The 15,709-nt window shown below is 50.0% G+C and overlaps 1 protein-coding gene across 2 annotated transcripts in view; it reads left to right on the top strand.

Moving 5' to 3' along the window:
* The window catches only part of USP35 (ubiquitin specific peptidase 35), a 73,606-nt gene that overhangs the window by 8,772 nt on the left and 49,125 nt on the right, over window positions 1–15,709 (top strand). For both annotated transcript variants that reach the window (XM_036859538.1, XM_036859537.1), the window contains exons 2-7: window positions 3,620–4,302; window positions 5,307–5,439; window positions 7,020–7,149; window positions 7,575–7,676; window positions 9,102–9,260; window positions 13,687–13,880. In XM_036859538.1, coding sequence (XP_036715433.1) covers window positions 3,630–4,302; window positions 5,307–5,439; window positions 7,020–7,149; window positions 7,575–7,676; window positions 9,102–9,260; window positions 13,687–13,880 — 1,391 coding nt within the window. In that variant the 5' untranslated portion in view covers window positions 3,620–3,629. The remainder of the gene's footprint in view (window positions 1–3,619; window positions 4,303–5,306; window positions 5,440–7,019; window positions 7,150–7,574; window positions 7,677–9,101; window positions 9,261–13,686; window positions 13,881–15,709) is intronic.

Below are 15,709 nucleotides of genomic sequence, written 5' to 3'. Positions count from 1 at the left end.
TCCTTGTAGAATCCGCTGGATCAGGAGTATGTGTCTCCTCGTCTTCTTCCCTGACAGTGTCGGTTTTGCCTCTCAGTGCCAGATGTCCCAAGAATAGACTCTTACCTATTCTTATCTATTATCCGGCCCTTATTTTTTTTTTTTTTTTTTGGCCGCCGCCTTGTGGCTTGAGGGATCTCAGTTCCCCGACCAGGGATTAAACCTGGGCCATGGCAGGGAAAGCCCCGAGTCTTAACCACTAGACCACCAGGGAACTCCCTGCCCTTATCTTTTTATATCTTGTCTCAACCTCATCAGTGGTAGGCTCAGAATGGTCCCCATTTTCCAGATGAGAAGGCTGAGGAGTCCTAGCAGGGACTCACCCAAGGTCACCTGGTGATTCTGAAAGCAGAGAACCTGAGTCTCCTGCTTTAACGCAGGCTCTTCTGAGGGAGGACAGGGCTGCTGTTTGCTGCTGCACTTGGCATGGGGCAGCTGTCTCCTGGGTCAGAGCCAGTGTCGACAGGCTGTATCCTCATCCAGAGCCTAGAAGGAAGGGTAACCCACCCTCCCCCGAGGAGCGCTGGGGGTCTGCTTCTTCCTCCCCTAGAGAGGATGAGTGCCGGTTCTAATCCCACCCTGCCAAGGCCGTGTCTTTCTCCCTTGTTGATCCTCGGCTTCCCCATCCATGCCGTGGGGAGAGCAGGCATTGTTCTGCCTCCCTTCCGTGGCCTGGGATGGGTCAGGTGAGGTCCACGCCTCTAAAAACCCCTTTGCATGAATGCATCCAGGATATTACGAGTGGGTTTGTTGGTGACCATGGTGACAGCTGACCTCAAACTGCCTGTGTGGGAGTGGGGGCAGATAGGCAGGGCTTGCTGGAGTGGTCAGGCCACAGACTGCAGAGAGGCTGCAGGGCTGGCCTCGGAGATCAGAGCCCTCACAGAATGGCTCCACTGACCAAGATCCCAGCTGCCAGGCACAGACCACCTTATGTGATAGGTATCAGGTAGAATGATAGGAATTGCCAGCATCTGATCCCTCACTCTGATGTGGTTCAGCCTGATATCATTTATCCCCATTTTACAGAAAAGAGGCTCACGATATTATGAGCTCAAGGTCACACAATGAGTTGCAGGACTAAATGGGATTTACTCCAGGTCACATTAGAATGCAGGACTCCTCATTCCTACTCTGATTTTCTTTCCATTTCCAGAGCCTTCCTTAGCCCCAGAACTCCATTTCTGCCCGCCCCCAGGTCCTCTTCCTCCACACATGATGTCAATATCTCATCGATTAGGATTTCTCCTTGGTCGCCTGAGTACCAGGGTTTCTTGGCATCCTGGGTTGAAAGCATATTAAGTCCACTAGCCTGGAGGGCAGGGCTAGGGGTTTGGAGGATGGTCTGCAAGGCACTGCCCAGGAAAGAGTAGGTCAGGGCTGAAGGCAGACCCATTTTTGAAGACACTTTTAAAGACCTTTTGGGAGTATGCCTTGTTTCGGTACTCTTTACCAATGTGTGTGTCTCCACCACCGGACTGACTGGGAGCTCCGAAGAGCAAGGACTTTGCTTCTAAAGCAAAGGGGACTGACACTTTCTGAGCACTTCTTGTGCCCAGCCTTTATATTTGTCTTCACATCAGCCCTGCGGGTTGGAAATAGAGGCTCAGAGAGCATAAGTAAGCTGGATGGTAAGCAGAATGCATCCCGGTTGAATCTCAAAGAATAGAGTCTAACACCATTCCAAGCTTGGGGTGGGCCCTGGGCATATGAACTTGTCCTAAGTGCTCAGGTGATTCTGAGGCAACCAGGCCAGCATTCAGGAACCACTGATCTGTGCCCTGGCTACACCATCTAACCTTACTCTGCAGTGACTGGCATGGAAAATGCCAGCCATTGAGAAATAAGCCTGGTCCCTGCCCCAAGGAGCTCACAGCCTGGTGAGAGAGAGAGAAACAAATGTGCCCATTGCATTGTAACACAGGCAGTAATGGAGGTTTGGTCTCAGTGGAGAGCTAGGACAGAGAAGGGAGCGTCTCCATAGGGCCTGGCACATATTTGGGGTCCCACAGTATCTGTGGTTTTGCATAAAAGTTTCTGGCCCATCATCTAGGAAATTTCTAGCTTGTCTTCACACCTACTCCAGGTCTTAACAATAGAGTAGTTTTCACTGAGACAATAAGTTTAATTAAACACTTAGCGTATACTGAACCTTATATTGGGTCCTGCCTAGTGTGGGATTATACAAAGAAGCAAAGAAGTGGTCCTGCCTTTTAGGAGCTGAACCTGTGGGAACCAGCATGAGAATCAGAAATCAAAGTGGGTCAGCTTGGGATGAAGTCTTCCAGAAAACAGCTAAAATGGAGTGGAAGGGCAGAGGGAAGTATATTATGGCTCAGAGGAATAAGGTAGCAGTAACTCACACCACACTCTGCATTTGCTTATTCAACAAATGCCTACTGTGTGCCAGGCACTGTGCGAGGTGCTGGGGATACTGTGGTGAACAAAACCTGAGTTGGTTCCTGCCCTCAGGAACCTATATAGTATAGTGGAGGAGGATGACCCCAATCAACTAATCATGATAAGTGCTGTAAAGGAGCACAGGATGCTCTGAAATTGTTAACAGGGGTGTTTGACCCATACAGGGAGGTCAGACAGGCCTTCTGTGTGGAAGAAGTTTGAGCTGAGCTCTGCAGGGTGAGCCAAGCAGGGAGGGGAGGGAAAAGCGAGTGCAAAAGCCCGGGGCAGGGAGGACATAGTGAGCCCACAGTGAGGGGCTGGTGTGGGCTGAGGCTTGGGAGGTGACACGGCCTGCCTGTGCAGGGTTGAGCACAGAGATGAGATGATCTGCCTTAGTGGAGGAGATTCGGACCCGTACAACCCCGCACTATGTGATCCCAGCTGCAATGGAGGAAGAGGCCACAGGTGGCTGTAGGAGTCCAGATGAGGGATGAATTCATGCCTGAAGTCCAGGGAGGTTCTCATTAAGGATTGGGTGTTTGAAGTGAGCTTTAAAGGAAAGTAGGACTTTGCCTGGTTGTATGAATGTGTGTTAGTGGTGGAGGTCTTGGGAGATAGGATGTTTCAGGCAAAAGGCACAATGAACACAGAGAGGAAAAGGGTAGGTCATTTGAGAAAGAGCAAGAAGCTGATTGGGGGCAGAATAAAGTGCACCAGGGAGCTCTGGAAGCCCTGTCAACCCTTCCTTTCTGGAGGTGTGATTTGTGTGTGTGCACGGCTCATCTTCCCACAGGACATGGCTTGGCCAAGACCCTGGACAGCAGCTTCTAGATCCAGCTCTTACCTGCCTCGCCAAGAACTGACGAGGTCCCCAGGGAGGCCTGAGGAGAGAGGGGGCAAAGGGGTGGAGGAGGGGAAGGCTCAGGTGTTGGCTTTGTGGGATGAAAGGCGCTCATCAGCAATAACTACAACCCACTGGGGCTTATTATTAAGCCAGGCATTGTGCTTCACCTCATCACGTCACCTCCGGGAGAGGTAGGTATCCTTGCCCCATTTCACAGATGGGGAACTGAGGCCCAGAAAGGTTGAGTTGCTCGCCCCCAAGCCTCAGCACGCAGGGGACCACGTGGGGGATCGGTCCTGTCGGGCAGAGTGTGACCCTGCTCCCTGTCTCCTGCAGCGTGGCCGCCATGGACAAGATCTTGGAGGCGGTGGTGACGTCATCATACCCCGCGAGCGTGAAGCAAGGGCTGGTGCGTCGCGTGCTGGAGGCGGCGCGGCAGCCGCTGGAGCGGGAGCAGTGCATGGCGCTGCTGGCGCTGGGCACACGCCTCTACGTGAGCGGCGCCGACGAGCTGCCCCGCCGCGTGGGCTGCCAGCTGCTGCACGTGGCAGGCCGCCACCACCCAGAAGTCTTCGCCGAATTTTTCAGCGCACGCCGCGTGCTGCGCCTGCTGCAGGGGGGCGCCGGGCCGCCGGGCGCCCGCGCGCTGGCCTGTGTGCAGCTCGGCCTGCAGCTGTTGCCCGAGGGGCCCTCGGCCGATGAGGTGTTCGCGCTGTTGCGGCGCGAGGTGCTGCGCGCCGTGTGCGAGCGCCCGGGGCCCGCGGCCTGTGCGCAGGTGGCGCGGCTGCTGGCGCGGCACCCACGCTGCGTCCCCGACGGCCCTCACCGCCTGCTCTTCTGCCAGCAGCTTGTGCGCTGCCTCGGCCGCTTCCGCTGCCCAGCCGACGGCGAGGAGGGCGCCGTGGAGTTCCTGGAGCAGGCCCAGCAGGTTAGCGGGCTCCTGGCGCAGCTGTGGCGCGCTCAGCCCGCCGCCATCCTGCCCTGCCTCAAGGAGCTGTTCGCCGTCATCTCCTGCACAGGTATGTGTGCGGTCGGGGCGGGCAGGGCCCGTGCGTGCGGAGTCTCCTGTGTGGCGTGCCCACCTGGTGGTGTGGCGTGTGCATGCTAGTGCACAGGTGTGTGTGTCGGGGGGGGGTGGATGGGTGCTGTTCCTTCGTTTAGTTAGCAGGCCCCTCCTGAGCTCCTGCGGGGTGGGGGGCTCCTATCCTGTGGTGCCTGCTGGGCATGCAGAGAGGAGGGGACCCAGATCAGTCGGGCCTGGAGGAGGACCAGGGGGCTGAGACAACAGAATGTGGGGTGGTCATCATGCCCTTTGGGTCAGGTGGGTTTCGTAGAAGTGATGACTTTTGAGTCAGGCCTTGAGAGCTGGGCAGCACCAGGCAGCAGGGGTAAGGTACTCAGGGTAGGCAGAGGGGAAGGTCTGGAGATGTGATAGAACCTATATGTGTCAACTGAGTTGTAAATCTTGGCCCCCCGTTGACAACTGTGGAAATTGGACTGTAGTTTAAATGACTGAAATAAAATCTGTGCCTTCCCTGATTATAGAGCTGTTCAGGGGAAAGGAAGGGAATGCACCTGGCAGGAGGAAGAACCAAGGCCAGGTGTATAAGGACCTAGGTCTTTATACAACTGGACAACAAATTTTGATAACTAAATTTTTTTTTCATCTCTGTTGGGTTCCACCTGGAATGTCCTCCATCCCGCCGAGTCACATAGCCCTCCTACCTGTTCTTGCCAGCTCCAGTGTTACCCCATCTAAGGGCCTTGCCTATACATGCACAGCTGGGGGTTAGTGCTTTTTTCTTTGCCCAGCACAGGGCCAAAGCAGTGCCAGTGAAGGTTTGTTGAGTGAATGAGCTAAAATGAGATCAGAGGCTGGGATGCTATAGGAGGTGAGCAGGTGGCCCTGATGTGCTCTTTGCAGAGGCTCCCTAGTTCCTTTGGCAGCATGAAGGACATGGGGTGATAGGGGAGGTGTGGGGTCCACTTGTCCTGCAAAGCTCAGCCCAGGCACCTGTTCCAGAGGAGGAGCCACCATCTAGCGCCCTTGCCAGTGTGGTCCAGCACCTCCCATTGGAGCTCATGGATGGTGTCGTCCGGAACCTCAGCAATGATGACAGTGTGACCGACTCCCAGATGCTGACTGCCATCAGCAGGTGGGCTGAGGGACGAGTGGTGGTCAGGTCTCTCTCTCCCCCAGAAGCCCCTTCCACTGGGTGGGATTGCTGGGCTAGATATAGTGTCAGAGGGCCCAGGCCCTCACGCTTGTTCATTCATCCATCCTTCTTTGAGCCCTTCCTGTGCCTGGCCCCAGGCTGGATGTGTAAGACACAGAGAGCCTTGCCCTAGTGATGCTCTCAGGCTGGGTACCAACTCTGTGACCCTGGACAAGTCAGTGAACTCTCTGAGCTTCAGTTCTCCCTTCTGAAATAGCAGAGGTGGTATAAGAAGTTGTCAGGTTTCCACAGGGTCAATGATAGGAGGTAAAATTACTTTAATGAAGTGCTTTCTGAGTTTGGCAAGTATGATAAACAGAGTTTGGGTGCTTTTCAGCTCACAGAGCTCTTGCACATCCCCCACCTCATTTGAACATCATTGCACCTGTGATCTAGCCACATCTGCCTGGCCAGTGATCTCCGAATATGACACCTACCCTCCTGCCTGCAGGCCTTTGGCTCTGCAGACCCCATCCACCTGGCATCCCCCCTCCCCCCTGCCATTCTTTCCATATAAGTGTGCAGATCCACTGTCTCCACTGGGCCTTCCTGGATTCCTTGTCTTCAGTGGATAAGAGTGTAGGCTCTAGAGATAAGCTGCCTGAGTTCAAATCCTGGCTCTCCCACTTCTTGCCTGTGTGACTCTGGGCAAGTTACTCAACCCCTCTATGCCTCAGCTTCCTCATCCATAATTTGTAGTATAATTGAACTCATCTTACAGGTTTGTTGTGAGGATTGAATTAGATAAAATGAGATATTCCATGTATAGTGCGTAGAACAGTGTGATGGTAGCTATTATTACCATAATTACTACTATTTCCTTTGCTCTCTATTGTTCTCTTTATAGCCTAGTCTACTGAGTATAAAAATAATGATACTAGTGACGTTTTCCTGAGCACTTACTGTGTGGCAGCTTCATGCTCAGTGCATGCAGGCATTATCCTGAGGGGGTCAGAAGGGTTAATACATGTAAGGCAGATGGAGCAGTGCTTGGTACAGAGTGAATATGACATAAATGTTAGCTGTTGTTATCTCTTTTAACTCATATAACAAACCTGTGAGGTAGGTATTATCCCCATTTGACAGAGGAAGAAACTGAGGCTAGAGAGAGTAACTGACTTGCTCCAGGTCACAAGCAAGGGTTTGCTGGAGCCAGAGCTTCCAGCCTGGGGGCTTCCAGCCTACTCCTCCTGCCACTGGGCCCCACAGTCCAGACAGAGGCAGCCAAAAGCCCTGTTCTGCCACTGCAACTCACTGTGTATGGGGTGAGGTTTGGGGTACTGAGAGGGCCTGGTTCCCCTTCTGCTGGGCTGGGAGCCCCAGTCTCTGCCAGGTGCCTGTGCTGGGCATATTTGCAGTTCCCAGAGGTGTCCTGTTCATCCCACGGATCCCAGGGCTGCCCTGTGTAGGTGTGAGTCAGTGTGGGGGGATCTCAGGTCATTATGGCTGGTCCCTGGGCTGCCCCCTCCCAGGCATTTGGGCCTCCCCGGTCCTTGTGTCACTGTCACTCCCCTCACCAGGATGATCGACTGGGTGTCCTGGCCCCTGGGGAAGAACATTGACAAGTGGATCATTGCACTGCTGAAAGGCCTGGCCGCTGTTAAGAAGTTCAGCATCTTGATCGAGGTGTCACTCGCCAAAATTGAGAAGGTTGGTGGGCCCCTGTCCTAGCCCCGGCTTCTGGCCTTTCCTGCTAGTCTCTTGCCAGGGGCAATGCACGCGGGCTCTCACCGAAGCTCGCTGTGACCTGGGACAATTCACTGCTTCTCTCTGGGCTTCAGGTTTCCACTTGTCTCTGGGCTTCAGGTTTACCCCATTCATTCTTCTGACTCTTCATTCAAGTGTGTGTGTCTGTCACTTTTGTCCGTCCATCCATCCATCCATCAGATATCTAACTGTCTTGCTGTCTCACTATCCATCCATCCACCCAGGTCTGTGAGCACCTCTGTGTTCTTACTCCCACATGGGTCTGCTGCTTTAACTCTGGCATCTCTGGCCCCCTTTCAGGCCTATGGCTACACTTGGCCTTGGGTGGCCCAGGCCTGGGGAACTCCTGACCAGAGGCTTTCTTCCAGGTTTTCTCCAAGCTTCTGTATCCCATTGTCCGGGGAGCCGCCTTGTCTGTCCTCAAGTACATGCTCCTGACCTTCCAGCACTCCCATGAGGCCTTCCACCTGGTAAGGGCCCCTGCGTGTTGCCCCAAGGATGGCCGGTCCTGCATCCTCCACAGGTCTGGCTGGAGGCCAGACATGCTGTCTCTGTTGGGGCTTAAGGGGTTGGGGCTTGAAGCCCAAGACCTCCAAGTCCTGGACGTTAGGACTGGAGGAGACTTGAGACCCAATTTTACAGATAGAAAACTGAGGCCAAAGAATGGGTGTGACCTCCCCATGGGCCCCGAGTAGAGTGACAGGCCTAGAATGATGGCAGCTGTGTTACTTGGGTGCCAGCTGTGTGGCAGGCACAGTGCTAAAGACAGTCCACATGTTCATTCATTTTACTCCCGGAGTAGCCCCAAAGGGAGGTTCTATCATTTTCCCCATTTTTCAGCTGAAGAAACTGCAGTTTAGAGAGATTAGGTTGCATGTCCCAGGTAACAGCTGGTGAGCTGTACAAGGAAGATTCCAGCTGGGTTGGTCTGACTCCTGATCTGGTGTCCTTCCTAGCTTCTCATGGTCCTTGGTCACTGCAGAAACTTTATGCTTCCTGATTTGTGCAGTGGGAAAAGCACAGAACCAGGGATTGGGGTTATGTGGGGTAGAGTCCCAGCTCTGTCATTTACTAGATGAGTAAATGGGGCCAGGCATTTACCTCTCAGGGCCTGGGTTGGTGGGACAGGATTAGATGAGGTGACATTTATCAAGAGCCTGCCATATTCTAGGGACTTGATAGATATTTATTTCTTTTCATCCTTCTCCCGAACTCCCCTGATCCCAGTTTCTGTGGCCTGACTCTTCCGTCCCTGGGACACTATGGTGTAGCTCCCCTGTGGGTTTGAAAGTTAACACTGTAGCACAGAGGAAAGAAATGGACTTTGAGTTCAGACAGACCTGGCTCAGACACCAGCTTCTCCCAGAACCCATGGTGAAATCCTTGGCAAATTACATAACCTCTCTAACTTTAATTTCTCCTCTATAAGATGGGGATAGTAATCGCCACATGTCACTGTGAGTGCTTGACATATAAACGTTTGCTGCTGCTCATGTTCTGTCAGAGCTGCCACCAGCTGACCACATTGTGGCCCCAGCATCACTCCTGGGTGACAGAATAGCCCTGGTCACTCAGACCTTCAGCCTCTTCAGGCAGGTTGGTTGGCTGATACTTAATAGCTGGGGCTCAGTCTCAGGCCTCCCCTTAGCTGTGAGGAGGGAATTATTTGTCCCATTAAACAGATGAAGAGACTGAGGAAGAGTATCCAAGGTCATGTATCTTGTAAAGAGAGTCACCTGCCTGCAGAGCTCAGAGCCCCATGCAGGTAAGGGGCACAGTGGTCAGGTGGGCGAACCTCCTTGCTTCAAGGAGCTCTGGGTGCTTCCAGCACTGACCACCAGCCCGTGTCTCAGGTGGGTAAACTGGTGGTGACTAACCCCGCTCTGCTCTCACAGCTCCTCCCTCACATCCCCCCAATGGTGGCCTCTCTGGTCAAGGAGGACTCCAACTCGGGGACCAGCTGCCTGGAGCAGCTGGCGGAGCTGGTCCACTGCATGGTGTTCAGGTTCCCGGGCTTCCCGGATCTGTACGAACCCGTCATGGAGGCCATCAAGGTGAGTGACAGTCCCCACTGCTCCTGCACCCTGCTCTGAGGAGGGTGTGCCGATTTGGGCTTTGCTCAAGGCCACACCACAGGTTAGTGGCAGCCCTCTATCCTTTGGCCCCTGGCTGTCTCCCATTACCTCCCCCAGCCTATCCTGTGCTTCAGGCACACCGAGCCACCTGCCATTTCCCCAGATGGGTCTTCCTCTCTCGATTGTTCTGAGCCTTTGCATATGCCGATCTCTCGAACTTAAACTCCTCTCTTGTTCTGCCTGGATAGCTCTTATTTCTACCAAGCCTTCTTCGTGAAGGCTCTGCTCAAGTGTTTCTCCCTCAGGAAGCCTTCCCTGATAACTCTAAATTACACCCCCCCGCACTGTGCCCCTCAGCTGGGTCATGGCCTCTCTGAGCTTCCACAGCCCTAGTGTATCCCTCTGTCACACATTGTCACTGTCTGTATGTCTGTCTCCTCTTAGACTGAGCATTCCAGGGCAGAGATGGTTTACAATTGTTCACAAGACTCTGTGCCAGGCCCAGGCTGGGAACTGGGGACACAGGCATGAGGCAGACCATGTCTCCTCCCTTTGAGGAGCTCACAGCGTAGAGGGGTGACTGACGTGTTTACCCATAACTGTGATCTAAGCAGCTTATGAAATGAGGGTCAGCCTGAGAGCGGTGAGGAGGCAGAGGAGGGAAAGATCTCCAGTTAGAGGAGGAGGCTGCAAGGAAGAAAGGGCTTCTGAACCGGGCTTGCTGGGTTGCTAGGACAATAACATTTGTAGCTAGAGTCACACTTGGCAGTGTCTTCCCATATATTTTGTCTTCTGTTGCTCACTAGAAACCTGTGAGGCAGGTACTATTGTTATTTCAGTTTCAAAGATGAGCAGAACGAGACTTGGAGAGGTTTGGTGTCTTACGCAGTCACGGAGGTAGTGAGAGGTGCAGCCAGGCCTGAGGGTTGCTGAGCCCTTTCCCATTGCTTGATACAGAGGGCAGGTCCAGGTGTGGGTGAAAGACATCCAGGTAAGTGGTGGCCCTTTTAGAACCTCTGATCTGCCTTCCATTTCTGTAACAGAGCAGATAGGTAACCTGAGAAGTGTCCCATTACAAAACACCTAGAAATGCTTGTTAAAGTGTAACAGATGTCTTTTTAAGTACATAGCTGAGCTTGCAAGAGAGCCAGGAGGAATCCCCAGGGGCCAAAAAGGAAGAGAAAACCAAATTCCAGAATGGTAAATGAGAGGTGATACTCTTTTGCCCTGGCTGGGGAAGGGCGGTGGGTGAGATGGCCAACCTCAAACCCCAAGAGGCTTGAGCCGGTGGGGACAGGAGTTAAGGCTTAGGGTCTGCCCCCAGAAGGGAATTAGCACTGAGAGACCCATGTAAATCAGGACCCAAGAAAGGCTTTACCATTAGCAAAAGGGTGTTCTAGAAAAAATACACATGATTCCAAGTAGACATCAAGGAAGGTTCTCTGGCTTGGTCTGGGCTCTGGATTGGGAAAAAAGAAACTGTCATTATTGGACGGCTCTCATGTGGGTTTAGAGGTTCAAATTCTTATCTTCTTTGGTGTTGTAGCACCCTAAGCTCATTGAAAGTAGTCATAAACTTGTAATACCCAAGGATTGCCTAATAGAAACAGAAATGAAACTGCTTTCAAGCCACAGAGATAAAATTCTACTAAAGATGAGTTTATAATCCCCAGATTACAAAACACATAAGGGAACAATCCACCATGAGTGAGAGTTGGTAGATACAACAAACAAAACCTCTGGCATTTACTTGGATTTTCTTAGTTTTTCCAACTTAATGTGAGAAAGAGATTTTTTTTTTTTTTTTTAAAAACAGTCAGAGCTAACTAACAATAGAAGTAGCTGCCTTGCTAGATCATGAGCTCCCTGGCACTGGAGGTGGTTGAGCAGAGAAGACAGGACTTAAACCTGTTGGAAGTGACTGTTACTGTGAGCTTCTGATGGGCAGGGACCATGTCATTTTGGTCTCTGTGTCTAATAAATGTCTGAGTGAATGAACAGGACTGTAGTGTGAAGTATGGTATCATGGAGATGTGCACAAAGAGGAGGGAGCACGGCCCTGCCCTGGGCACCAGGGGAAACCTACGCTGAGTGAGATCCAGGCTTTGCGCATTAGAGGCTATGGTCTGATCCAGCGGGCAAGGTGAGTCTGCAAATACTTATACAACTAGGTGTAGGGAGTTAGGCTCTATAAGACAGGTATAGATAGTGTGGGACCCCCACTTAAGAAGATTCTGGAAAGTCTTCTGGAGAGGGGATATAGGAGTTAGACCTTGAGGGATAGGGACCGGCAAGAGGAGGTCCCCAGACAGGTCAGTGGGTAAGGTGTGGGAGCGGGAATGTGCAAGTACTGTTTGGTGGTAAAGTGTGGTGGAGGGGAGGGAAGATCAGAAAGACAGGCAGAGTAGGAGGTGGTGAAAACCAGGCTGTGTGACTGCTTGGTCCAGCAGATGTGGGCTTCTCAAACGTTTCTTCTGAAGTACTTGACCTCAGAGGAGGGAACTTACCCCAGGCAGCCTGGCACAAGCTCAGAGTTTCTCTAAAATCTCATTTTATCTCAAAGATTCAAGTATATACTTCATAATCATAAACACTCGTTTTAATGTAAACATTTTTCTTCCTTGAATATTAGTGAGTATAGCTCTAGGAAGATGTGTGACGTTTGTCCTATGGCTTTGACTACCCCTTGCTACAAGCCAGTTTGAGAGGCAAGGCAGCAAGTTATTCATGGGGTTTTACTGTTTATAAAATTCTTTCATATGTGTTATAGGAGTACATCCTTTGTATACAAGCTCCTTTATAAATTCTGGAAGGTTCTCTCACTTAGGCAGTTGTACGAAGTCATGGCGGTTTCTCTGGGAGCTGTGGTTCTTGCTGAGGGGGCTACATGGTATGTAGATTTCCAGTAACATGAGGAGCCTGAGAGGTTTTTGAAAGTTTTTGTTTTGTTCTCTTTATTCTCCTAAGAGTACAGAGTTACCTTCTTTGGGAAAAAGCATTTGATTTTTTTTTTCTAGTGTGCATATTTTTGCATCTTGTGTGCTTGTGTTGGGGGGCGGGGTGTTGGTTCTGTCATTTTTTTTTCTTTAGCTTTGATTCTTTTTTTTTAATTAAATTTAATTTTTTTATATATACAGCAGGTTCTTATTAGTTATCTATTTTATACCGGTTCTGTCTCTTTGTCCCTATTTGTTCACGTTGTGTGTGGGGTGGGGATTGGATAGGGGATAATAGGAAGAAAAAAGAAGGGACTAAGAGAGAAGATACTGAGCCCTTATCTTCTTATCTTGCCTCAGACAGCTACTATATTTTTTATCATCTGTGAGAGATGACTGACTAATCTGATAAATTATCTGATAAACGATCCTGGGAAATGAGTGAGCAGACGTGTTAAACGACTGCTTGAGCCAGACCTTCTGCAGCGACGAGGGCTTTCGTTGTAAGCTGGTCTGAAGCTCAAGGGCCTTGGACAAATCTAGGAACTGTGCTCAGGATCTGGAAACGAGAATGGGGCTAGAGGAACTGTTATGAATATCGCTTAAATCTGCTAAGTAATACTGCATTATGCTTAGGTGTTTTTCTTTAAAATATGTCATTATTAGAACCAGTGCTTGGTAATATTCTTTTCAGTGCAGCTGTTTAATGTGAAAAAGGAAAACGAGTGGGAAAGCATGCTAATCCCCGAGCCTGTGACCAAGGACCCATACCTCAGACCCCCAGGATCCTCCCATCCTCCCCCGTCCTGACTGTAGGATCAAGTTCGGGGTTGGGGTAAGGGGTTACTAATTCAAAAAAGCTGACTTCGCAAACTTTAAAGTAGAGGAGGTGAAAACAGGAGCAAGCACTGTGTAAGTATAGAGTGCCAAACTGATATAAGGTAGGAGTATCCTCACTTGACAGATGAGCAAACTGAGGTCCAGGGAGGTTAACTGACTGAGTCATAGAGACTCACTGACCACAGCCAGAGAGCTGTAAGGACAAGAGTCAGGACCAGGGTTGAGATCTCGACACTGCTGGATTGGGCCAGTGGGCCAGTGTTGTCATTGCTTACAGTCTGTCACATCCTGGGCTCATCTAACATATAGTAGATTCTTCGCTTACTGCCTCTAAGAAAATTCTTTCTGTATCTGGGTCTTAGTTTTTTCATCTACACGGTGGGGATTTTGCCCCTTTCTTAAGGCAGTTGTGGCATGAAAGATCATGTAGAAGGCCCACACGTCAAGATGAAAACCTAGAACATGTTTGAAAGCAAGGGGGTGTTCTCACACATGTCTAGGACATTTTTGGGGTGGTATGCTTGGGCAGGTGTGTAGTAGGCTGTAGTCCAAGAAGGCTTCCCAGAGGAGGTGATATTTTTAGAGCTAAACCTGGTGCCCACTGTCCTGCTGGCTTGTTTCCCCCTCAGGACCTCCATGTTCCCAATGAGGACCGAATCAAGCAGCTGCTGGGGCAGGATGCCTGGACCTCGCAGAAGAGTGAGCTGGCTGGCTTCTACCCCCGGCTCATGGCCAAGTCAGACACTGGCAAGATTGGTTTAATCAATCTGGGCAACACGTGCTATGTGAACAGCATCCTTCAGGCCTTGTTCATGGCTTCCGAGTAGGTGCTGCTTTTGAATTCCCTGTCTGCCCCTGCTTCTCTCCTCTGGGCTCCCTGGTGTGCGGGGGGTGAGGTAGGGGTTGGAGAGGGTGGGTCCTGCTTTGTGTTATCGGCATAATTCCCTGAGGTCTGTGGGTATGTGAAGGGCAGGTGAGAGTTCCCAGAGGGCTCCAGGCCATTGCCAAGGCAGTAGGTCAAGACCGGATGGGAACTTGAGATGGGGATTCAGGGGCTCAGCCGCAGTGGGAAGGGAGTCTGCTCTGGGTTGGTCGACATCACTGACTTTTCTGCTAGAGTCCGTGGGGGTGGATAGTGTCTTCCACAGTAGGACTTCCACTCACCCTGGCGTTAGATGCCCCCTTTTACTAAAACAAAATCTTTATCATCAATGGCTACCTATCTAACTTATGGCTTGCTTAGTACATTCACATTGTTGTGCAACCGTCACCACCATCCATCCCTATAACACTTTTCATTTTGTAAATCTGAAACTCTGTGCCTATTAAACACTAACTTCCCATATTCTCATTCTCCCCTCCCCACAGCCTTTGACTACTACTGTTATATGTTTTGTCTCTCTGATTTTGTCTCTACTTTAAGTACCTCATATAAGTGAAATCGTACAGTATTTGTCTTTTTGTGATTGGCTTATTTCACTTAGCAAATGTCCTCAGGGTTCATCCATATTGTAGCATATTTCAGAATTTCTTTCCTTTTTTAAGGCTGGATAATATTCCATTGTGTGTATAAACCACATTTTGGTAATATGTCCATTGGTAGAGTGACAGACACCTGGGTTGCTTCCATGTTTTAGCTGTTGTGAATAATGCCACTATGAACATGGGAGTACAAATATCTCTTCGAGACCCTGCTTCTGATTCTTTCGGTTACATACCCAGAAGTGGAATTGCTTGGTGATACGGTAGTTCTGTTTTTTAGTTTTTTTGAGGAACCTCCATATCGTTTTCCACACTGGCAGCACCAGTTTACATTCCCACCAACAGTGCACAAGGGTTGGGATTTCTCTACATCCTCCCAACACTTCTTTTCTGTTTTTTTGATAATAGTCATCCTAATGGGTGTGAGGTGGTATCTCATGATAGTTTTTAATTTGCAGTTCCCTAATGATTAGTGATGTCGAGCATCTTTTTATGTGCTTATTGGCCATTTGTATGTCTTCTTTGGCAAAAGGTCTGTTTAAATCCATTACCTAGTTTTGAATCAGGTTGTTTGTTTTTTGTTGTTGAGTTTGAGGAGTCCTTTTGTATATTCTGAATATTAATCCCGTATCACATACATGATTTGCAAATTTTTTTTAACTTTTCATTTTATATTGGAATATAGTTGGTTAACAATATTGTGATAGTTTCAGGTGTACAGCAAAGTGATTCAGTTATACATATACATGTATCTATTCTTTTTCAAATTGTTTTCCCATTTAGGTTGTACATAATATTGAGCAGAGTTCCCTGTGCTATGCAGTAGGTCCTTGTTGGTTATCCATTTTAAATGTAGCAGTGTGTACATGTCAATCCCAAACTCCCTAACTATCTGTTCCCCCCACCCTTCCCACCTGGTAACCATAAGTTCCTTCTCTGAGTCTGTGAGTCTGTTTCTGTTTTGTAAATAAGTTGATTTGTATCATTTCTTTTTAGATTCCACATATAAGCGATATCATATGATACTTGTCTTTCTCTGTCTGACTTACTTCACTCGGTATGACAGTATCTAAGTCCATCCTAATTGCTGCAAATGGCATTATTTCATTCTTTTTAATGGCTAATATTCCATTGTATATATGTGCCACATCTTTATCCATTCCTCTGTCG

Source organism: Balaenoptera musculus, chromosome 8 (genome assembly GCF_009873245.2).
Source record: "Balaenoptera musculus isolate JJ_BM4_2016_0621 chromosome 8, mBalMus1.pri.v3, whole genome shotgun sequence".
NCBI classification, from domain to species: domain Eukaryota; kingdom Metazoa; phylum Chordata; class Mammalia; order Artiodactyla; family Balaenopteridae; genus Balaenoptera; species Balaenoptera musculus.
This window is presented reverse-complemented; position numbering and strand designations above follow the sequence as displayed.